Source organism: Podarcis gaigeae (genome assembly GCF_964106915.1).
Source record: "Podarcis gaigeae genome assembly, chromosome: 12".
In the NCBI taxonomy this organism is placed as follows: Eukaryota; Metazoa; Chordata; class Lepidosauria; order Squamata; family Lacertidae; genus Podarcis; species Podarcis gaigeae.
The window spans coordinates 40,040,257-40,066,044 of record NC_139688.1 but is presented as its reverse complement, the minus strand read 5'-3'; the positions used below and the strand labels follow the sequence as shown (position 1 = coordinate 40,066,044).

Below are 25,788 nucleotides of genomic sequence, written 5' to 3'. Positions count from 1 at the left end.
TTAAAAAAAACCCCTCATACTTTGTGTTCTTTTTACATATCCTTCTGACTTCCAGGACTCTGAATGAAAAACAGACAATTTTTAAAGCAGGTCTGTTGAAGGGATGTTGAAAGATGCAGGTGCATTTTGGCAAACTAAACTGAAATGAGTAAGGATGATTTTTGTGCTTACAGTGCAATCCTGTCAATGTCTGCTCAGAAATAATTCCCATAAAACTCAGTGGGGCTTACTTCCAGGCAAGTGAGTAGAGGACTGTAGCCTCAGTCTCCCATAATGAATGCTGGATAGGGTCTTAAAGGTAAAGGTAAAGGTACCCCTGCCCGTACGGGCCAGTCTTGCCAGACTCTGGGGTTGTGCGCCCATCTCACTCAAGAGGCCAGGGGCCAGCGCTGTCCGGAGACACTTCCGGGTCACGTGGCCAGCGTGACAAAGCTGCATCTGGTGAGCCAGAGCCGCACACGGAAACGCCGTTTACCTTCCCGCTGGTAAGCAGTCCCTATTTATCTACTTGCACCCGGAGGTGCTTTCGAACTGCTAGGTTGGCAGGCGCTGGGACCGAGCAGCGGGAGCGCACCCCGCCGCAGGGATTCGAACCGCCGACCTTTCGATCGGCAAGTCCTAGGCGCTGAGGCTTTAACCCACAGCGCCACCTGCGTCCCACGGATAGGGTCTTATTGTGCCCTTAAACATTGTGCATTGTACTGCTTTTAGTTACCAGTTCTTCTGAATGCCTTCTGTATAGAGAACCATTATTCCTTTACGGGTTGTATTTTATTTTTTAAAAATACTTTTTTATTAAATTTTCACTTTAAACAAACAACAATAAATTTCAACATCCATTTGTACAACTCCTTTCCCCCTGCTCTTCCAAACAATGACTTCCCTCCCTCAAGCCAACAGTTTTCTATTTCCAGTCTTCATCTCACAGTTTCCTCTTTATTCAAGTCCATGTCATAAGATTTATTTTAATGCTGCTAGTGTCTTCAAACTTCTACAGTTATTATTTAGATAATCAGTGAATTTACTCCTTTATGGGTTGTATTTAAAGTGGTTTAAATTGGTGGGTAATTTTAAGGCAACAATATTGTTAGCGACAGTATCAAAGAACAGAAAACATTTATGATCATAGGAAAAATGTTGGTATGGAAAGAGAAACTGGGTGCGCGCCATTGTAAGAGACATTCCTAATATTTACCTGGGGCTGAGGTCTGGGGGACCAGTGCTGTTTAGGGATGTAAGGTGCAGCTTGAGGTTCTTCTCTCTCCTTTTGGAGTAATAATGCAGTTCCATTTCATGCTTGGTTCTAGAGGAGGTTGCGCTGCAAACTCGGATAGGTGAGTGGAAGGGCACAGTTCCTGAGGCCAACTGTTTCAAGTTTATCCCAAGATAGCTTTTATTGCTTCCTGACTTTTTCTGCTGGGAGCAGGAGGTTGTGCTTCTGGTATGGACCGGAGAAAGAGTACCAGCCTCCTCTTCTACCATCTCCTCCTCTTCTTCCTCATCCTCCACAATAGAGGGAAGTCTCTTGTTGATGCTTCCATTTCCTTTCGAGTCTGCCTAAAATAGCGGATAATTCATATTGAAATTAAAATGGAAATCTGCTTGCTATGTCGTAACTACAGTGGTACCTCTAGTTACAAACTTAATTCGTTCCAGAGGTCCATTCTTAACCTGAAACTGTTCTTAACTAGAGGCGTGCTTTCACTAATGGGGCCTCTTGCTGCCACTGCACCACTGGCACACAATTTCCGTTCTCATCCTGGGGCAAAATTCTCAACTTGAGGTAACTCTTCCAGGTTAGCAGGGTTTGTAACCTGAGGCGATTGTAACCTGAAACGTCTGTAACTCGAGGTGCCACTGTATCTGAGAATCCAATGTTCCTTCCACATATTTTCCATCCATTTCCCAGGAGGAAAGAAATTGCATTTGAAAATTAATAAAGGGGGGGAAATTGCAATGAATTTCTCTTGGGTGGGGTGCAGAGGTGCTTTTTGTGCTTAACTCACTTTTGGGAGGGCCAAATGGTGTTTGTGAGTGTCTTGTCTTTCAATCTACATCATCTTACCAGTAGCCTGCACTTTGTAGCCTTCTGGGGTGCCTGCACTATAATGGGAAGATACATGCAGCTTTTTTCAGATCAAGAGGCATGGGCAGCCAAGGAGGCTGCAGCGTGCTGGGGGAAAGCTTACTGGAAAGAAAAACTCAGAGAGGCACGCCACTCTTGGCCACCTTGCAACAAGGTAAGCTTGCACCCTGCACCCAAATTTTTAAGTGCCCTGAGAATTAGACAGAAAGATGGAAGCCTCTTCCTGAGAGGAAGAAAACTTTTGAGCATTTAATCAAACCCAAAGACCACAAATGTTCCCATCGTAAACATTTTGAAGCTTCTTGGGCCCCTTAAATGGGATTCCACTATGTGAGGAGATTTATAAAATATGGGTCTATAAACACAGTTCAGCAAAATGTAAGCAAATGCATTTTGTTACCCAGAAATGTTCCATATTTTTAGTTCATACAGAGCTGTGTAATAGATAAATAGGTTGTCTAATTAATTTACCTATTTATTTAAATCTCTTAAATCCCATGTTTCTAAATTTGCTTGGATGGCAACAAATTAAAATGTACATAACAAAACAAAACAGAAAGACAAATCCACACTGACAAATAACAACATAAAACAACTCCAAATGAACTGGACCAGCTTTCCCCCTAAAAACTAGCTCAAAGTTTTAGTAAAAAGGTAGATCTTACATAGTTTCCTAAGCCAAAGAAGAAGATAATATAGGCACACCTGCTGAGAGAGAGTGCGAGTGCATCCTATGCAAAGAGAAGCTGGAGTGAAAACCTTCACAATGCTATTTGCAGGTGTGTGGGCTCAGGGAGGTGTATTATCAGTCGTTGTCTGACAATAGTAAATAGCCCTAAGAGCCTTTGCAGAAATAATAGGTAGGGGAGAACATTTAAAATTAAGTGAATCCAAATAGGGTAACGTTGCTCAACGGTAGACAACACTATTGATGTCCGAGAGCTTCAAAGCAGAACAGGCACTGTGTGAATTGCAAGAACCAAAACTAGGCAACATTTCTCGGTAAAGAAAATGATCCTGAAACTGGAGTTTGGGTTTAAAATCAGGAACTTTCCCCCCACATGTAGCCTTACTCCTTTCCATGATATACTTACTCCATGTGGGTTGCAGTGTACATTCCAGATGCAGTTTCATATTTAGATTAAATGAGCGTGATGTTGCTAACAAGCCCCGTGGTCTGTATTGGCTTGCTCTACTCTTCCTTTCTATCCTATTTCCATCCTGCTTGTGGCAATTTTTCTTTTTATGTCCACAACTCACAGGTAGAATAGGATAAAATATATTCATTTATTTTTTTAATTTCTATACCGCTTTATATTTTTAATAAAATCTCAAAGCATTTTACAGCATGTTAAATCAATAAAACAATAGCCAGACAATCTTCCTCTGAGGAGCCTCTTTTGTAGGGCTGGGTGAGTTTAGACCTCATCCCCTAGGCCAGGGGGAAAGGGCTACTTGACTACTATATTGGCCACTACCTTGACAGCTAACTTGTGGAACTTCAAGACTCACCAAAAATTTGGACCAGGGTTTAAAAGCTTTTAGTCCTAACCTTCTAACCAAGATATCATATTGGTGATCATCATGATTTTCATCTATATTTTGTCCTCAACTGAGAACGTATACAGTATGGTCCCATTATGACATAAGTTTTATCTTCATGGCGCAATGTCCATGGAGGATTAAGTATGAGCAATATTACATCAGAATGAAAAATCAATCTGGGAGAAAATATGTAGACCCTGCGTCCTGTTCATAGGCTGACCAACCCAAATTCACCTCTGTTTTGAATTTGGTTTAAGAAACAACAAAAAAAAAATGTATGTGGCAAGGTTTATTAGGGGCTCACTCAAAATCTGTACTAATAGGTGAAATAATAACAACAGAAAGTATCAGTGAACATGAGCAAAATGCCCTTCCTTATCATGTAGCAACTACAGCATGTTCCTAAACCAGATTTCTTCAGCCTGGTCCCCTCAAGATGTTTTGGACTTCAACTCTCATCATCCCTCATCATTGGCCATGCTAGCTGGGGCTGATGGGAGTTGTGGTTCAAAACATTTGGAGGGCAGCTGGTTGGCAAAAGCTGCCCTACACTTAGAATTAAAAGTCAGGACTTCCAAGACAGGCTTGAGTTCCAGTATTATTCTTATTAGAACGAAAGTGTGGGTAGTCTCTTCAGTAGATTCACTGAGGCTGCGGGTCGGATAGGACATTAGCGGTACCTCTCTTCCACTCTGGCCCATGAAGGAAGGCGAGAACATGCTCTGCCCCCCTCTAATATCACCGGATGGCTGCACAGAGATGTGATGTTCAAATGTATATGCAAAATCAAAAGGGCTAGTTATCTGGGCCCCATTTTCTCTGGAATGGCAACCATACAAAATGGGCCTGAACTCAACCCAACAGAAAGGGCTGCATTCAACTAACTTCTTTGCAGAGTAGATGCACTGAAATTAATGGCCATATCTAACTTAGGTGGGTGAACTCTGAGTAAAAGTTAGCTGAATACAACTCATATAAGTATAAAATCAAGTTTGCGAACCCTCATCATATTATTGTTCGGATAGGCGAATTCTGTGGACTCTTGTTATTAGGTTCAGTCATAACATGAACCTAATTTGGCTAGGGAGTTTCTCTCTATGTACTTTCAAGATTTTGAAATTGCTACGTTCACGTCGATAAAGCATAGTAAAAGTCTGTTGCTTTGAAATCAATATTTCAAACGTCACTGTGAGTTGCAATTCAGAAGGTGATCTTTTGGGGAGATGCATCAATATACATAAGTTAGAATCAGCATGCAAAACGCATCGTATTTTGATATGAAGCAGCCCAATATTTAATGAGAACTGTGCATGCAGGGCCTGGCTTTAAAATGCAGAGGTAGCAACTGGGCATGCAAACAGGCAAGTTTATCCATGCCAACCCAACACTACTGTACCCATTATAAACAAGGACCTTTTAAAAAGGTACATCATCTCAGTGCCTGTTGGGATCCAAAGGTGACACTCTGACCCGAAAAGGAATTTGGATTCAGCCACAGGTATTTTAAAACTAAGCTCATTATATTAAAATCAGTCAACCATACCTGACAGATTGCAGACTTGTTTGATAATCTTGTGATTACCTGAAAAGAACAACAAATAGAGGAAGTAGCAAATACCAGAATCTGCACAATAGTGGCTTTTCCAGCAGCAATTTTAGAGCAGGGCATGGCGTAAAAGGGAAATCTCACATCAATTGTCTCTCATGTCTGTTTGCTAAATCAGTTGACAAAACGGTTTAGAGAAAAGTGAATTATTTTTTAATGTCTTAAAATGTGAGCAAATATTCACTTCTAATACTGAAGCCCACCATTTTTTCTTAGGTGGTACTTTCTGTTTTGATGCATAAGGGCACCATGCCACAAAAAAAGAAGTGGCTTTTTAATGGCATGGTGCCCATATGTATATAATCTTATTTGATTTTCATCTTTTGTATATGCCTGAATGTGCCATGGGATAGAACACGCCTAGCAAAAACAACAGATTTTGGTTTGGTATATGGCATAATTTGCATTTTTTTCGCACTGAGCATGCATGCACACACTTTGATCTTTTCACTGTGCAGCTAAATGCATTCCCTTGTTTTTATATAACCTTTGTGTTTTGTTTGAACTTATGAGAATTAAGCTGATGGATGTTACTGCAGGATCAGATCTGAAGCAATTGCTTCATTTCTAGAGTCACATGCTTTAAATGCCCATTAGAATGGTGCAGTTTGGGATATTTTTAAGAGTCACTGCTTTTAATTGTTACCAGCTGTATTGTTTTTAGAACCTTTCTAAGTATTTTTCCTTTGTTTTCATTTTTAAATTTTGTATCTGTTTGCCACCCTGGGCAGAGCAGGATATAGATTTCAATAAATAAATGAAATGATATGATATACTTTAAATGTATAGTGTGGATCTGCTATGTCAGTCATTCATTTTGTTCCTCTACCAAGTTCTTGTGAGATTTCCAATTTGTAAAATTTGGAAACATAGGTACAGGCAGGAAAAAAATAAAACATCTGAACTTGTGGATGCTTTTCTGAACAGAACCATTGGATCTAGCCGTTCTTACCATTAGTTGCTACTTCCTCTCACACGTTCAAACACAATGACTCACACCTTTAGATACTCTTTGTTGGGAGAGATCTTGCGTTCCTTTGTGCTCCCTTATCTATCATAACCAAGGGAATGATGAATGTTGGCTCAGTTTCATGAAGAATCAAATTGCAATAACAATAATGTTGCTCTCCAGATGCTGCTGTACTCCAACTCCCATCAGCCCAAACAAGCATGGCCAATGGTCAAGAAGGAAGTTGTAGTCGAAAAGCATCTGAAAGAGTCACTCTAAATTGCCTCCTCAAAGTTGTTGCATCTGCAGGGCGAAATGCACAGGTACTTTTATGGTGCCTTTATGTTTTCCTCTGCAGGGCAAATAGCAGCTTGGGAGATAGAAAAATGAGACAGGGAAGAGCTTCATTAGCTTTCTGGCACCCTTGGCCATGATTTAATTTGTGCTCCAAGTGGCGGTTTTTACATGTAATGGTGCTTTCAGATGGATGTTCATTGTGGGATCAGTGCTCCCCATAAATGTAAGTTTTTGCAGCATCCTCACAACATGGCTGGCATCAAAAGGCTAGCCCATATTTTCCCCCATTTAATCTGGATTTACCATTTCCGGGGGAAATCTGATTAGTAATAAAACAAAAACTAACCTAAACTGAACTGTTGTCAACGTCCCATTTGCTGTATTGGAACAGCCCATTTGCAAATGAACCCATCTGGAAGTAGCCTAACCAATCCACAGACGATCCCATTTGTGTATTTTCCATGTTGCATCTCTTTGCATCCTTCTAGGGCAATGCTATAATGCATAGTAAGAGACAGGTCCCACTGGATTCTGTGGGAGTTACTCTCAGGTAAGCTACTTCCAGGTAAGTAGTGTCCAAACGACTGCTCCACATCAGCTCTGGTTTTATTTGAGATGGTATTGTTGTAGGCCAATCCTACACATATTTACTTGGAAGTAAATCCCACAGAGATAAATGAGAACGACCCTCAAAGCAAGTGTGTCTATAGGATGCATATCTGTTTTGTTTTCCATGTCTACAAATTGTACCTCTCTGGGAATTTATATTAATAGTTGATAAATATTTCTCTCAAAAATCTGCAGAAATGGAGCTTGAGTTGCTTGTTTCTATAAGTGAAGCATTTGGACAGAGTATGAGAATGAATATTTAACATATAAAAAAATACTGAATTCATTGAGCTCCCTGTGAAGGGTGATGTCGCCTGTGTTTTCTGTAAAAGTCTTTTGTCTCTACTGCCTCTTCTTTGTCTCCAAACAGAAAGCAGTCACACAGACACAAACAAGGACAAAGACAGACGCAGTAAACTGTAGGAAATTTTAAGGCCACAGAATACACATAACCATGGTTACACCTTTCTGCCTCTTAGTGTATTTAATAGAAGATGCATTAATTGTGAGAGGACCTGCAGAGATGCCCTGATTTCTTAGCACTTTAATACTTTTTAAAGGATGCTGGGAACAGGCTTTGGTTAACCCTAGATAAGGAGGTCAACAAGGAGGAGATAGAAATGTTTTGATCAAAAGAGAAAAGCAGGCTTTGATTTTTCTGATCACAGGAATCGGTCTATTGATTCTAGGAGAAAAGTGTGAGAGACAGACCAAATAAACACAAAGCAACAACATTATCAAACCTTTGCATAGATCTTCAATCACCAGCTTGTGTTATTTAACTCAAATGTGTGACTCCACAGCAGGGTGGAAAACTAAAACCCAGAGATGATGCAGCGGTAATTCAGTTTTCACCAGGCTCATACCTTCTTCCATGTGATGCCATTGTGGTACTGAGAACTAAAGCAATCACTAGTATCTTGGTCCACACTGACAGTCATAAAATATGTTAGGGAGAACGAGCATGTGTGTTTATGTGAGTGTGTGCTAGTTCTGGGGTGATCCTGAAAAAGTGGGAGCAGCTATTTTGTGACTGGCCATGCGCTTGCAACAGTCCATTTTGTGGCCCCCATATCCTTTCCTTGAAAAAAATCCACGAAAGGTTGAGAACCCTGTGAACTAGTATAATGGCAATGCTCATCCTTTCTAGTTTTCTACAGATAAAAGGGGGGGGGAGAGAGAGACAAATCTGTATGACATATTTTTTAATTATTCCATCTTTAATATTAAAGAGTACTCAAATTATATTATTCTGCCCTTCGGCAGCCATATTGGACAGAGCTATGCAAATTCACTAACCCAGCCTTTGAACTGGATTTCCACTCAAATTGGAATGGTAATATGCTTAGTATTAAGAAGTACAAAATTCTGTTTGTGAATGTTGGCAATATGAATGTAGATCAAATGTCATATGCTTTGTTCCCAGGGATTTTTCTGTGTGGTAATGGAAAATATGTGAGCATATAACAAGGGATTACTGTATCACCTAAAAGCTTAGTGACTCATACATGTTCATCTCTCTCTACTTTCCTTTGAGCAGGAGGATATATGTTTTATTTTTGAATGAAATATGTAAATCCCCAAATTGCATCCTACTGAGACAAATGCGATCTGAAGGACCTCTTAGGTTAGCTATAATTGTTACTGTAACTAAACTCAATAATTGAATATAACATTCCCAAGACAATTTTCTAGTCCAACATCTTCTGAATTTTAATTTTTCACTTCATCAGCTTGCTCAGCTTCTGTTCAGTTTGAATGCATTTTATGTATCTCTGGCAGACAAGGGAACTCCTAAATATTCGAGCACTTCCCTTAGTGCCAGCAGAAAAAGTAGTATAAGTAACAAACAAACGAAAAAATATGTTTCTTCTGCTTCTGAGCTGACAGTATTCATTGTATTTTTACAGGGATAGAAAAGTTAGGTCCCACAGAAATACAGTTGTGAATGTATGGAAAGTTTACTGGAACGGCACCCCCCCCCCTCACTGCTGCATACACATAGACTCTTGCTCATCACCTCACACAAGCCATCACTGACACTGAAGAGGGGTATTTGTATCCATCCAGCTCCCCGGCGGGATTGGAGAGGGAGGGAAAGTTGGATAGAAACACACATGTTTATATGTAAGGTAAGGCTTATATGGAGCTTATATTGGGACGCAGGTGGCGCTGTAGTCTAAACCATGAGCCTTAATCGGAAGGTTGGTGGTTCGAATCCCCATGACGGGGTGAGCTCCTGTTGCTCTGTCCCAGCTCCTGCCAACCTAGCAGTTTGAAAGCGCGCCAGTGCAAGTAGATAAATAGGTACCACTGCAGTGGGAAGGTAAATGGAGTTTCTGTGCACTCTGGGCTTACATCACGTTGCGCCAGAAGCGGTTTAGTCATGCTGGCCACATGACCCGGAAAACTGTCTATGGACAAACTCTGGCTCCCTCATCCTGGAAGTGAGATGAGCGCCGCAACCCCATAGTCTCCTTTGATTGGACTTAACTGTCCAGGGGTCCTTTGCCTTTAGCTTTTTACCTTACATGAAGCTATAAGGGCTCAACAAGACCTGATATGGGATATACATATGATGATTAGGCTCTCCTATGCTTTATTCTTTTCTTTTCTTTTTTAAATCAACCAACCATGTGAGGCTGTTTATTTATTTCTGACCTATCCTTCAGGAAGGATTATAGTACAATAAAACACTAAAACAACCCTAGAATAAATGGTTCAACACAGAACATAAAAAATATAACCTACCCATAAAAAATACCCAGGGAACCGCAACCTGGGATGCTCACTTTCAGGCACAATGTAACTCCTACTATTCCCCACAAAGCCCAAGCAGATGGATGACTTTTCACCTGGCACTGAATCAATAAAAAGTATCCTTGCCTTCTGTGGCATTCCCCTGGTTTAAATTGCACCCATTTGAAATAGTTATTAGCTCCATCTGGGGTCTGAGGGGGGAAAGAGACAGCTACTGACATTGTACACATCCCTGCCAATCCACGTCCCGTTCTCCCACACACACCGGGCAACATAACTAACAGCAGGCTAAAGTTGTGATTTAGGTAAGGGAAAGGGTTAAAGCACTCTCTTCCCAGGGCTGCCTCTCTGATCAAATTAGAAGCCCCAAGCAGCTGCTTGCATAGTAACAAAAATAAAAAAGTAGGAATGAAATAAAATGAAGCCTATGCTAGTAATATATCTCCTGCGTCGTGTCTAGTTTGGTTCTAAAGCAGACATTTATATAGATGGTTTAGTGAAGATTAAAAGCAAAGCAATAAAATTGGATTCCAAACAAGCATGGCTATTTAAAAAAGAGCTGTTGCAACACTTAGTAGTTTTGGCATCACAGTCAAGTCAATAATTTTGCAGTATAAAGTATGCTGCAGCAGAAGGGGGGGTCCAATGCCAATAATTTTGGTGGGAAATGCTCCAGCGGTAGATCTTGAATACATTTAATGGACTGCACCATCTGTGGTACAATTTGCAAGTTGAACACAAATGTGTATATTGAAGCCATGTCATATTTGTGCATAGGGTTGTTACACTAACAGGGTATGTGTGTGTGTGTGTATATATATATATATATATATATATATATATATATATATATGCTTTCGTAGATTTTCACGGGTACAGGAATGCAGGTTTTGGTGTCCTCGGGTGAGACCTCGTCGAAACGTCGCCTAGACACCCCAACTTTTACACGGGAAGACACCCGAGGACACCAAAACCTGCATATATATATATATATATACACTACAGCTGTGGTAGAAGCAATTTTTAGTAGTGGGCAGAAGTGTCCAAAGCTTTCCCTGTTAGCTATTGTTTCCAGTCAAATTTTCCACAGCACCTCCTGCTGCTGAGCTCTTGATTCAGCTGGGACTCTGTGGGCAGTGGGGGAGCAGTTTGGGCAGAGAACTGAGCTGAAAAGCAGTCAATGAGACCAGGTTTAATCACTCTCCCTCTGGTTTTCCATTCATAGTGCACTTTAATGCACTTTTAAGTCCTCCAAGTGTCCCTATTTTCCAGGGACGTCACTGATTTAGAGAAGCTGTCCCGGTTTCTGATTTGATCCCAGAATGTCCCACTTTTCCTTAGGATGTCCCTGTTTTCATTGGAGAAATGTTGGAAGGTATGGAGTTATCCGAACCACCACCACCCCGAACCATCTGAAGGCAATCCTGTATAGGGAAGTGTTTTTTTTTAAAAAAATGTTTAATGTTTTATTATGTTTTTATGTGTGTTGGAAGCTGCCCAGAATGGCTGAGGCAACCCAGTATAAGATGTGTGGGGTATAAATAGTAAAATCATCCTTATGGAATGGGATGTCCCTATTTTCACTGAAGAAATGTTGGAGGGTATGCATTTATCTTTAAAGAAAAATGGTGTTAGCCCTTCATTACATGCAATGCATAGTGTGTCCATAAAATACATCACATACAGGTCTAACCAAACATACAGTGGTACCTCGGGTTAAGAACTTAATTCGTTCTGGAGGTCTGTTCTTAACCTAAACTGTTTTTAACCTGAAGCACCACTTTAGCTAATGGGGCCTCCTGCTGCCGCCGTGCCACTGCCTCACAATTTCTGTTCTCATCCTGAAGCAAAGTTCTTAACCTGAAGCACTATTTCTGGGTTAGCGGAGTCTGTAACCTGAAGCGTATGTAACCTGAAGCATATGTAACCCGAAGTACCACTGTATATCAAAATTCCAAATGCTTTAAACCAGTGCTTTCCAAACTTGGGTCCCCAGCTGTTTTTGGACTACAGTTCCCACCATCCCTGACCACTGGTCCTGCTCACTAATTGGGGGAATGGGGACATTTTGGCAACTACTTGTCTCTCTATTGGTAGAGATCAATGGATCATAGCAGCTGGATGTTGGAGCTTCTACTCCAGTACAGCAGTCAATAAGTATGGCTTCCTGTTAGTTGGAACAATTTATATACCAACCAATACAAGTTGTCAAACAAATGAAAGGAACCCAATGCTATTAATTGTTGCACAGCACTGGAAAAGTCTAGGACTTAACTGATGACTTTACACTCCCTGCATTTCAGAAGATAATAGCTATGTTTGGATGTAATTCTAAACCATAGTTGATAGCTATGTTAATGAGTCTTGGGTTCACATGGTTCCTCCTTCCCCTCTTCTCTTCCAGTGCAGCAACAAGGAAGACGGGAAGCATTCACTTTTGTTTTCAGCTAACCACAGTTTACTGTTTTGTGTGAACCAGGACAAACTATGGTTAGGCGAGGGAGAAATTTGATTCTGTTTGCATTTAAAGACAAACTTGTGAAATTCACAGTTTCAAAAAAAAAAAAAAAAATAGAAATAGAAAAGGGGAAAGCAAATGACTGTTTAACAGACTGTGATGTAGATAGAGCTGCTTTGTCTCAAAGACAAAGTTATTAGCTCTTTCAAACTAAAAACTACAGTGCAACTGGGATTCTCTTGGACTTCTGAGTCATTTGTAACTTGCTATAGGCAACCAGGCAAGTGGCTGATTACAAGCTTGCCCTCATGCCCTTTGGTTTTATAATCCCATGATTTTTGTTGTAAAACTTGTGCATAGGACTGCAACTCCTCCTTTTGAGTCGGTATGTTCTAGCTCTTCCAGGGCTATTGTGAGCAGAACAGAATTGTGTTTAGATTTAACACACACATATCCCTCATTCTCACACACAAATGCCTGTTGAACCTAAGATGGTTTTTCTGGCCGAAAGGCTACTTGGCTCAGTGCTTTATAACCTCCTTGCACCACATTTTAAAAACACAGATAAGCCGCTTTGCTGGACTATGGATCTCCACCCCCCTTGTCCAAACATGTAACCCTCTGGCTAAGCTTTATAATCTGGTGCCTCATGTAATAATCCTAGGAAGCGAGGTGAATGAGGAGGGAGAGAGTTCAAAATGGTTTAAAAGCTAAAATTAATAGTTGAGCTTTGTCCCTCTTTCAGTCACCACAAAGCCTAGGGTTGCAAACTCTTGAACTAGCATATTTAGTAGCATATCTTTAACAACAATTAGGAGGCGATGTAATTTAGCTTCCTATTACAGTACAAAACACTTTCATTTTTTATTTATGTGTATCAAACATCTGTTTTAAAAGCTGGCCAGATATGTTCCGCCCTCCTCTGCTGCCCAGCCAAGCTAGAGAGCATAAAATAATTACAAGGAAGTATTGGAGGGAAGAGTCCTGCACAAAATTTGCAAACCTACTAAACAGTAGGTTAGCTAAGTTACACACTTATCCAAGTTTTGATTTGCAGTCCTCCAAATTACGCATAAAAAAGAACCTATTAAAAGAAACTTACAAAAATGTTTTGCATCAGAACAAATTGCTTGCAAAAAAACAAGTGTACAGTAGTCAAAACTGCAAACAACAAAAAAACTGTCTATTAGGAGAAATTAGCACTAAAAGGCTGAAGAATTTTTATGGTGATTAAAAATAGATATTAAAAAATACTGCAGAAATGTGGAGAGCTGGATTTAAGATTGGAAAAATGAGAAAGCGAGAGAACCAGAATCAACCCAGTCCTAGTCATAAAGGTAAAGGTAAAGGGACCCCTGACCATTAGGTCCAGTTGTGACCAACTCTGGGGTTGCGGTGCTCATCTCGCTTTATTGGCCGAGGGAGCTGGTGTACAGCTTCCGGGTCATGTGGCTGGCATGACTAAGCCCCTTCTGGCGAACCAGAGCTGCGCACGGAAACGCCGTTTACCTTCCCGCCGGAGCGGTACCTATTTATCTACTTGCACTTTGACGTGCTTTCAAACTGCTAGGTTGGCAGGAGCAGGGACCGAGCAACAGGAGCTCACCCCATCGTGGGGATTCGAACCGCCGACCTTCTGATCGGCAAGTCCTAGGCTCTGTGGTTTAACCCACAGCGCCACCCGTGTCCCTATTCCTAGTCATAGTCTACAGTGAAAGACCCATGCAGGATCAGAGTTCTGGATTTCAGCCTATACCAAGCATCAGTCACACAGCTACATCTTCAAAGTGAATGAATCCCACTTGCAACCAATGAGATTTGTGCACACATTATTGTATATGCAATGTGAAAACCATTCAAAGACAGCCAGGGTCTTTCTTTTCCTCTTGGCTATATAATACTTATTATTTTCAATTTGTAAATATTTGGTTTTGTCAGTGCTGGGCAGGATGGAACACATGAGTGCTATTTTTAGTGCTTTGTAGGAAAAGCATTCATGCTAATTATACATCCTGTCTGCAGTGACAGATCTCTACATATTCAAGCAAGCCATCTTTCTCTCCACGATGTGACACATATTGATAGTACCAAAAGGAGAGAAGTCATGCTTCCCTCAGAGGTTTTCATCTTCCTTTGGGACTTCATTAAAGTTTGTGGAATGCACAGAAGACCTCTGAGTGACTCAGGCTGCTGCAACGCTTGGTGTTAAGAGATGAATCAAATCTCACTGCGGCTACAGGGGAAAGGTGTTATCATTCTGTTTCTGGGGGCACAGTAGTAATCTCACTTGGCGTCATTTAGCAAATGAGTTCATGGTTGTGCTATCACATCCCACGGCAAAACCAGAAAGAGCCAACAATGAGCTCTCTCAAAACTTACTTCAAATCTTGCCATAGGCTTAAACTTACTTTAACTTTTCTTTTGCAGTAAGATCTCATCACAAATACTCTATCCGTGCCATCTCTACTCCTTCCAGTTTAGTACTTAAATATATAAGGACCCTACCCTCTTCTATTGTGCTACATGCACAGCTATGAAGAAGAAGAAGAGTTTGGATTTGATATCCCCCTTTATCACTACCCTAAGGAGTCTCAAAGTGGCTAACAATCTCCTTTTTCTTCCTCCCCCATAACAAACACTCTGTGAGGTGAGTGGGGCTGAGAGACTTCAGAGAAGTGTGACTGGCCCAAGGTCACCCAGCAGCTGCATGTGGAGGAGTGGAGACGCGAACCCGGTTCCCCAGATTACGAGTCTACCGCTCCTAACCACTACACTACACTGGCTCTCTGAAGCTGAAGCCAATGATTCACAAGGAATGGGGTTGTTCCTAACCTTGTCCATGTCTGCTTCTTAGCCGGTCCTCACTGCTGGGAGCAGAACTACATAAGAGAAGAGTGACCCAAGAACTCTTGGGTGCAGCAATGTGAGTTGTCTCCATTCCCTGACAATGGCTGAATGTATTGCAATGGGTTCGATGCAGAGGCAGGGTATGCATGTTGCTATAGCCTGACATATGGGAAGGGAGGTTTCTAGTACAGTATAGTGTCACCCAACGGGTGGCCTATGTTCATTCCTCCAAAGGCTACATCTCTGAAGGACCAAACAGGAAGGGAAGAAAAGCTGTGGTAAAGTGAACAAATAATGGATCCCTCCCCAAAGTATGTAGAAGATGGAACTATTTTATTTGAATTCTTTTCTCACTGGCTAAAGAAGTAGCAAAGATTAATTACTGGAGAGAATGATAGCATTTGGAACTTATATGCATCAAGAGAAGTTGAGTTTAGGCTGAGCCAGGGAGGTGATCAATGCCTCTTTATGAGACAGGGTGGTCCCTGCCTGTTTGAAGGAGGCAGTGGTATAACCACTCCTTAAGAAACCTTCCCTGTATTTGGAAAACCTAACTATCTACTGGCCAGTTGCTAATCTTCCTTTCCTGACCAAGGTTGTGGAGCAAGTAGTCACAGACCAGATCCAGGCGCTTTTGGAAGAAACTGATTTTCTGGATCCATTTCAATCAGGGTTGAGAGAGACAAATGAAAGTGTGGGATCAAGGAACAGGAAGTAGGAAGTGAGGTCAACAACCCTGAGAATATCAGTCTAGAACAGAGTTTCCCAAACTTGGGTCTCCAACTGTTTTTGGACTACAACTCCCATCATCCCTAGCTAGCAGGACGAGATGGAGACCTAAGATTGGGAGACCCTGATCTAGCATCTGAGGAAAGGTCAGAAAGGTGGTCTTGGGAGTTTGGAGGTTCTATGTCATTCCCATCAGCCTTACTACAGCTGCATTGCATCCAAACACTTGCAATGGAGAATGTATGGTCTTGCCACAGCAAAGGCCTGACCAACACAAAGGTATCGTAGTGACATATCCAAACAGTGGGTGGCACAGGTCACTCCCCAAATAAAATTCCAGGTGCAGCTCTCAAATGTAACTAGGATGTATGCCATTCATGAAATACAGAAACCAATAATGTTAGTGTTAAATCAATTTGCCACTCTACCAGCAATCCATGTAAAGAATGCAGGGTGGATGTTAACAAGGTTTCCTAAGCTGTCATGTAACTGCATTTAAGCAATCTGCAAATGACAGAGACGCACCAATGGAAGCCTTTAATAAAGACAATTGCTATATAAAAACAAAATAAAAGAAAGCATTGTGTTGGCAAAGCACACACGGGCTTAGTTTAAAGGAATGATATAGAAGCTTGTTTGTGCATGCAACTGAGAGGGAAAGAGATGTTCTTTTTTGCATTCTTGAACTATCCCAATAATCCACAGGGAAAGAAGCACAATAACAGTGCTAGACTATAGGTACACACCTCACCAGCTTCAGATAACACTGCCAACCACTTGGGCATTGATGTTTCTGCCAGCGTCATCAGGGTCCCTTGAAGCATTTAATTCATGTTGCCATTTTTGTTACTCTTCCCCAAGAGGCTGATACCAAATAATCTCTCTGTTATTTTCCATCTTTTCTTACCTTTCTAGGCATATTAAAATCTATCTATCTAAACCAGCACACTCACAAGAGAATGCTTGCAATCTCAGCTGAGTTTCCCAAAAAAGACATCTAACTTAACTGCTCGTTCACCAGTACGTGGTAACAAATACTTTATGTAACTGTCAACATTCAACAGATTTCAGATTTTCAGTGTTAACATGCATAGTCCTCTGAATTTTTCTTAGTTTGCAATCCTACTCTCACTTACCTGGAGTAAGTTCCATTGAACTCAATGGGGCTTACTTCTGAGGTACTGGATTGTACAGCACATATCTGCTTATTTTCCATGGAGAGAGATAATCTCCATATCACAAAAACTACAAAGATCTCCTTTTGGATTGGGGGAAAAATGAAATAGAAATAAACTCAAGCCCCAACATAATTACTATATGTGAATTAGCCAAAATTCTCTTATTTTTTGTGTAAAGGAAAGATTACCTATGTTGGACCAAACGCTGGTGAAGAAAAGATCTTAATGAGGAAAACCATCATAAATAGCTTATAGGTATTATATATATATCCAGTGAAAAGTTATGCGCACAACTAGATATTATATGTACCTGGTGAACAATTGCTAAATAATCTGATCTATTTTGAGGGCTGTCATAAAAACTCCGAGCCATAAGACTGGTGATTAAATGTGATGACCATTAATGAGATGGCTTTTCCCCAAGTACTCATTAGATAATCAGTGCCACAGAATATTCGTCATACACTCTAGTCAGTATCTGCTTGCAAGTTAACATGCCCTGTACTGCTGATCAGGAGTTCTCACATTTTGCTTACTCATGAAATCTCAACAAATCTAACCAAGTGCATCTGGCAGCACTCATTTTTGTCTTTCATGCGAGTAGGGGTTGATCAAAAGAAACAGGAGGAAATAATAAAGTTCATGCAAGGCTATTCTATAATTGGAGGTTCCTGGGCGAAAAGTCCTAGGAAGCAGAAAAGCTGAATAGTTTTCTTACATTGCACTAGCATATGAAAAGAAAGGAAAAAGTGCAACAAGAAGTGCACTTTGCCTTTTGGATCAAACAAGAAAGTCATCAGGAAAGAGGACCGCCCTCCTCTCTGCCCATATCTTCTGAGGCACCCCCCTTCAAAATGGACTCAAAGCACTTGCTCCAGGGTGCAAACTGGTGGAAAATATTTGGAGAAAATGCAGCAAAATTGCCTTCTTTGGGGAGTTTTGCAAATCAATTTAACATTGAATTCTGCAATATATACAATTCAGAGTGCAGTCCTATACATGTCTACTCAGTTGAATTAAGTTTATTACTAAATAAGTAAAAGTAGGCTGCATGAGTTCTTCTCTTGCAATAATATTTATACTACATAGGGTAATTGTCTCTGCTGTTGTGCACATGACTGTTCTTTTTGTATGCATACTAAGGAAGTAGTATTAAGAGTTAGATTTAGGAGTAGAGAAGAAGCAGAAAGACTATGTTGACTATCCATTAGAACTCTACTGTGTATTGCAGAACACTAGATAGACTGATTGTTCTAGTTTTATTAAATATTGAAGCAACTGTAGGTGGATTTCCAATTCTTAGGGGTCTTGTGCTATTACACCAAGGGTGCCCAAACTTTTTTCAAAGAGGGCCAGATTTGATGAAGTGAACATGCGTGAGGGCGAACCAAAGTTGCTGAGATTTTTTTAGGATTTTACCCCAGAACATATACTGACATGGGGGCCGAATTAAATCGACTGGTGGGCTGAATTAAGCCCCCAAAAAGGACTTTGGACACTGTCCTCCCCATTCATCCAACTGCAAATAAGATGAAACATTTAATTTAGCCCCTTTAAAAAATAACCAGCTGTCCTCACTTGTCATTTCCTATTATATATACTGAGAACTTCCACAGGGGCATGTCTGCCCCATATATGAACCAGTAGAGGTCAATGGGGTTGCTTATCTGCCCTTCCAAAGTTGAGCATCAATGCTGGTTCCTTAGAGGGTCGAAGGGAAGAGCTCTCAGCATGGTGTGAGCACAGTGGCAGAGCCAATCCTCCATTCCTGCCACCATTCCTGCACTGCACCAAACTCCCTGAGCCTCTCAGGAACCAGCAGCAATGCTTGGTGTTGGGAGCTGTGTGCTAAATTCTCCACACTATTTTTTTTTTGAAGAGACAGCTTTCATCGCATTTCTCCAAGGGGAGGAAAATATATCTAACAATTTCACAGGGGTTGGACTAATCACAAGCAGTAGTAGCAGCCCAGCTTCTTTCTTTTCCCCCTAAATATTTTTTTTAAGGGGGCTATCATGGCAAGTAGCAGCAACAACAATTATCCTGCCAGTCTGCTCACCATTCTGAATCATTCATGATGCCCCAGGTTTAGTATCATTCAAGATCACTGGAGCAGGATTGGAAAATGACATTCACCATAAAGAAATGGTGAAGATATTCTGGGAAAATTTCAAGTGTATATGTAATAAACAGGAGGTAGGGTTGAATTTTATATGCCTGTTGTCTTTGTCCATGGAGTTTTCTTGACAGGGATACTGGAGTGGCTTGCTGGTTCCTACTCCAGGTGGATCACGTTTGGTCAAAACTCTCCACTATGACCTGTCCATCTTGGGTGGCCCTGCACGGCATAGCTCATAGCTTCTCTGAGTTATTCAAGCCCCTTCGCCACGGCAAGGCAGTGATCCATGCAAGAAGATCAAACCAATCCATTCTTAAGGAAATCAGCCCTGAGTGCTCACTGGAAGGACAGGTCGTGAAGCTGAGGCTCCAATACTTTGGCCACCTCATGAGAAGAGACAACTCCCTGGAAAAGACCCTGATGTTGGGAAAGATGGAAGGCACAAGGAGAAGGGGACAGCAGAGGACAAGGTGGTTGGACAGTGTTCTCGAAGCTACCAGCATGAGTTTGACCAAACTGCGGGAGGCAGTGGAAGACAGGAGTGCCTGGCATGCTCTGGTCCATGGAGTCACAAAGAGTCGGACAAGACTAAACGACTAAACAACAACAACAGGGTTGAATTAAGAGCATCTCCTGAATCATGTCTTCTGAGAAATTTCAGCTCAATCTCAGTAAATCATATTGATGTATAGGCACTTTGTATTGCTTCACACAGCACGGTTTTTATGGGCACACATTACAGTTTTCATGGGTACACATTGTGTACCTCCTAAACCATGATGTCTGCAGCATATACAGGTGTGTTTGCAGCGCACACATATTTTCCTCAGCTCATATATACCATGAAAACATACTACAGAAATCTGTTACTGGCTTTCGGTTTAGCAGGTGATGAACAGAGGTCTTTAATGTGTCCCCTGTTAAAAGTGTAACATGCGAAGCATCCCACAGGTGTTGATCTAGCCAATTAGTTTATGCAAATACGTTCTCAGTTACAAATGCCTGGGAGGAACCTAAACAACAGGAAACTTCACAAAAATCTAATTAAAGTTCAGCATAGATAGTTCCGATAACTTTGCTCTCATATCAGGACACCTTGGCCTTGCAACAAATCTGTGAGATAGGTCGTCGTTACTTACTTGTGCAAGTTAGTGACTAATTTCTGATTACTCATGGTTAGGATTATGCTGTATTGAATTCATTGGGGTTTACTCCCAGGTAAGTGGAGTTAGGATTGCAGCCTAAGCACTGGCAGAGGAAGAGGTGTGTGGTGGGTGCGGTCCGCCCTGGGTGTCATCCCTGAGGGGGTGACATCACCACCCTGCCCCCTGGGATGCTCGCCATGGGCAGCGCCTTCCTGGGATGCTTGCCCTGCCCCTGTGGGTGGCTAGCCCTGCCCCCCGGGTGCACAGCATGTGTGCCGCTCTGGGTGCCGGAGCAGCTAGCTCCGCCTCTGAGCCTAAGTGGTGTCTTGTGGGGAAGAGCAATTACTTTCTATGCCAGTATCACAATTCCATGGGGGTGGATGACACTGGCACTGGAGGTACTCATGAAATCATGACAACTGCCCCTCCTACACAATCTTGCTGTTTGAGATTTACCAAAGAGGGAAGGAATAAGGCCAAAGAAGTAGAAAGACACATTGTTCTCAGAGCCAACCCTGAGATGTTCTCTATATTAAGGACTATGTGGGGTAGGGTGGAGAAAACTGTACCAAATTTTTCTCCCCCAAAAAAGCGCAATGTGAAGAAACCACAGAGTTTATAGGATGTGCAGATAGGAGCGTTCCAAATATTTCATGGCATGAATTGACAGGTTCTAGTGTATTAGAAAAATGGTTGTATTATTCCTTGGGCGCTAGGAAGAAATCTCTAAGATCTAGGGATTGCAGTGTTTAGTTTCATTAGATGAAAAATAAAAGGCATGCATACAACTCTTGAACTTTTGATGCATGGCTTTTCTCTGCCTAGTGGGTTTTATTCACTGTTGTAGTTCATATACCTTAGCTCTGAAAATAAGCCCATTAATGATCATGTGTGGAGAACTCTCAACAGACCCCTGCTCTTTTAGGGCTTGTAGAGTTCAGTTCACCTTAAAAGCCATCATAAATTGCAATTCTCCCTTGTGTATGTACGTTGGCAACATTTTCTTGTATTAAAAACTGAAACAACTCTCTAAACTATATTAAATTGCAGTGAGAATTAACTCTTACTTAGGATGTAAAATAGAAATGGTTTAATGTTACTTTGGATTAAGGTTTAGCAGGACTAGCAAATATTTGAAAATATAAGCACACAAGGACAAAGGTAAAGGTAAAGGTAAAGGTACCCCTGCCCGTACGGGCCAGTCTTGACAGACTCTGGGGTTGTGCGCCCATCTCACTCAAGAGGCCAGGGGCCAGCGCTGTCCGGAGACACTTCCGGGTCACGTGGCCAGCGTGACATCGCTGCTCTGGCGAGCCAGAGCCGCACACGGAAACGCCGTTTACCTTCCCGCTGGTAAGCGGTCCCTATTTATCTACTTGCACCCGGAGGTGCTTTCGAACTGCTAGGTTGGCAGGCGCTGGGACCGAGCAGCGGGAGCGCACCCCGCCGCAGGGATTCGAACCGCCGACCTTTCGATCGGCAAGTCCTAGGCGCTGAGGCTTTAACCCACAGCGCCACCTGCGTCCCCACAAGGACAAAACCCACACCAAATGAATAATTTATATAGAAGCATAGAGGAATTTGTATCAGACCTATAATTCATTATCAATAATTTGATTAAGCTGTGTCTGAATTGTTAAGTTGGACCCAAGCAGAATTCATTTGAAAATGAACACTATACATATATTTTTACTCTGATATACATATGAAGGAGAACTGCTGAAACACAAGAGCTAATTTTAAAGCTGGAAGTAACTGTAGTCCTATTAAATCTACTTACATCACTTTCATGGCCTTCCCGAAGATTATATGTGAGATCATGCTGAATTTCTTCAACAAACTTGTGAGCATATTCTGGGTAAAGGTCTAACACTTCAAAGAGTCCTTTGAGAATTATACACTGGAGGTCACAGTAGGTTAGGGCTTTCACATCAGCGTTTGTTTTAATCACTTGGTCCTTAATTGAGAGATTTGCTCCAATTAAATCTCCTTTACCTAAAAGAAAATACGAAAGAGGAGAGCAATATTATTCATAAACGAATTTTCAACTTAGAAACAGAGAACAGCTTAAACAGATCATGTGGAATACACAGGGACCCAAATACAAAGATTCAGAACTATTAAGCTTCTGTAAGTAAGTTGAAACTAGTGGCTCTGGGAATTCTGGTAATTAATAATAATGGGAGGAGTCAGTAACGATGATAGTATGAATAGCACAAAGCTGCTGACTTCTATGGTGCACACACTAATGGTTCCAATATAGCCAAAGAAGAAATTTTGTAATTGCTTCACTCAGGTGTATCCTGTTACAATCTAGCTGAAGATCAGTGTAAAATAAATTGAAATGCCATGTTTTTTGCTTTGCAGTTGGAACTGTCATTACTTTTTAAATCTCTGCTTTCCTTACCTCGATTGAAAGAAAGGCATTTTGCAAAGAAACACGGATTAACTGTTATTAAATACCCTCTTCCATAACCAAAGCAGAAATTCTTAGGTATAAGAAAATTTCAGTATTCTGAATTTTGCTCAAAGATCATATTGGCATTTTATATGGGGATGGTTTGGTATAGCATGGCGTCGTATTCATTGCTATATATACTCCACATTTGGTGGTAGAATATAAAATAAGAATAAAGCATTTTTTTGTGCTTGAAGTAATTCTGGAAATTATTAGTTATTCTAAGAATTACACTCTGTATCTGACTGGGGAAAAGATTTCTCTATTCAAATCTTCCCACTTTTAACAAGTGATCTAGATCCACACCTGCTTACACTTAAACATGGTTCTCCTGCATGTGCATCTCCCCTGTGCAAAACAATGGAATGAGCCAATACGTGCACACAATGGGGCTCACATTGGCCCAAATCCACTGAAATAAATGGAAGGGAGGTACAGAAGAGTGGGAAATGCATGAACTTACTTTGTGAACTAGAGGATCCAAACTTTTTTCAAGGAGGGCCAAATTTGATGAAGTGAACATGTGTGAGGACCGTTCAAAGGGCCGCCAAAGCAAAGTTGTTAAGTTGTTGACCTTTTTTTTAGGATTTTACCCCAGGAAATAAGGAGCACTCACAAAATGTAGGAGCACTCACAAAAGTAAGCACCCCTGCTCAAAAGCTTATAAGCAAGAACAGGTTGAGTACAGTACTGCCAGCAGTGAATGCATGATTCATTTTTTTTTTGCAAGCCACCACCGCTGCCTCATCCTCTCTCCACTGCTCCAAGGCCCAGAAACTCACTTTGAAGGGGAGAAGTTTCCTCACTGAAGAAGTAAGTTCCACTGTGCCTTGGAGAGCACCCAACACTTCTGCTGCTGCTTCCCATGTGCCAAGGAAAGTTTTATTGCAACTGCAGGTTAAATTAATTGGATGCAGTCAACGAATGCCAAAGGACACTAGTATCCCAATGAAAAATCCTAAGACAGTAGTATGAATCATACCTACCATTTTTTTGTAGCTGGCATGGGTTGCAAAGGTCACACAAGCCAAACTTACCTGGGCACAGGTTCAGCACAGCAGTTCTTGCTCTTACTAGAGTGGACACAACTTGATCTATCAGCTAACAATGATCAAGGGTATCTTGAAGGAGCAACCAAACCCAAGATCTGCCAAGATGAGCAGAGTTTGGAATAGGCCAAATTTTGGACGTGTCTGGGCTCAGCCAGAGATACACCAATGTAAATCCTGAATTCTGGCTCAGCCAGGGCTCATTCAACTCATCCTGAGAAAGGAGCATTCCAGCAGAAGCCATACTGGCAGAAAGGGTGGTGAAATGTCTTGGTGAATCATGCTATTTTAAAATCTGGCTTGGGTTGGCTCAACCACCATGCAGAACAAAGTTTGGAACAGTAAGTCACACCAGCATAGTTTACCTTGGTATATATATCATGGAGACTTTGTATAGTTTCAATTGCTCTAACCATATATTTTTTTAACTTCACTCTCCATCTGGCAATAGTAGAGCACATCCAAGAACTTACCTAGAATTGCCAACACCATGCTGTCTTTTAGAACTTCCATGGAACCTGAGCACACAAAATAGATAGCCTGCAAGGCATCTCCCTGCCGGAGGAGGTACTCCCCAGGAGCACAAAAGGAGGTTTTGATATGCAGAGACAGAGACCTGAGGCACCCACGGCTGGCACACTCAAAAAGGGACAGCTGCAGAATCTCCTTGTTCAAGTGCATGGTGATGTCAGAGCGCAGCTCATCAGGAAAATCCTTTAAAAGCTATCCAGAAAGGGAGAGAAAGTTTCCTGTTAAATTTCAGTAAATCTACACCTTTATCCATTTAGCTCCTCTGTTTGTCATTTCACATAGTCAACTGTGCGATCACACTTGAAATACTGTGTACGTTTGTGGTCACATCACCTTTAAACAAAATACAGAGCTGAAAAAGTTTCTGAAAAAGTTCAGCTCGAGGAGCTGAAATGGGACAGAACACTGTTTGCGCAAGAGAATACATAAACTTGTGAATGCAAAGCTAACTTTGTTGCTCCATGATCCAGCCAAGAGCAACTATTGAGGGGTTTCCCCAGGCCAGCTGACCACCAAACGTGCCTCATGCTGGCCTGGGAACTGAATAGTACCCTGCCCAATAATTGGCCTATCATGGGCAGGCTAATCAGCTGGTTCCACCCCAGGGGCGGGGCAGAGTAGCCTTCAGGCTCCACCCCCAATCCACCTGCTATTTCCCGGCTAGATCATGGAACTTGCTTGAGGCACCTTCCCAACCATTGAAGGCACCTGTGCAACAAAGTTAGCTTTGTACTCACAAGTTTATGTATTCAGAGGTATCCTGTTAAAGGGATCCAGAAGGAGTCACGTCTGTCCAGATGCCCAGGCAGGGGCTAGGGCCATAGCACTCCTCAGAGCAGCAACCCCATGAGGGGTCCCTACTTGATGCGTGTCATAGGCCCCCTTCGTCCCAGGTAGATACCTTAACAGGTATTCCCCAGCAGGCGGGTTGGTGGTTCAACGGTTATACCCATCGCCTATGCCAAACCTCTACATCCATAATCAATGAAGTTGTGGCCTAAATTGACCCCAAATATTGCCGTCTTGTATGTTTATCGGGGAGACTGTCACGGGTTGCGGGAGGCACCTAATAATAATAATAATAATAATAATAATAATAATTTATTATTTATACCCCGCCCATCTGGCTGGGTTTCCCCAGCCACTCTGGGCGGCTTCCAACAAAACACTAAAATAAAATAACCTATAAAACATTAAAAGCTTCCCTAAATTGGTTAAAAGCTTCCCTAATTAGTTCATGCAATTGGTTGCTTAATCTATCCCACAATGAGCTTCTGCTAACACAATTGTCGCGCTGAATTCCTCAATTGCGCAACATTAAAACTCACCTGTCACCTAACCCTCTCACTAGTGGACAGAGAATGCTGGATACCACCCTTACAAGAACAATCTTACAAGTAAGATTGTTCCAGAAATACAATG

At 41.6% G+C, this 25,788-nt stretch overlaps 1 protein-coding gene across 2 annotated transcripts in view; it reads right to left on the bottom strand.

The window, feature by feature from the left end:
• KCNH8 (potassium voltage-gated channel subfamily H member 8) overlaps positions 1-25,788 on the bottom strand; it is a 157,225-nt gene that overhangs the window by 13,307 nt on the left and 118,130 nt on the right. Inside the window, exons 10-13 of one of the 2 annotated variants that reach the window (XM_083705591.1) lie at positions 24,309-24,558; positions 22,109-22,323; positions 5,175-5,213; positions 1,196-1,557 (exon numbers count right to left, since the gene is read on the bottom strand). In XM_083705591.1, the coding sequence (XP_083561717.1) occupies positions 1,196-1,557; positions 5,175-5,213; positions 22,109-22,323; positions 24,309-24,558 (866 nt within the window). The remainder of the gene's footprint in view (positions 1-1,195; positions 1,558-5,174; positions 5,214-22,108; positions 22,324-24,308; positions 24,559-25,788) is intronic. The other variant, XM_083705592.1, reaches the window with a different exon arrangement.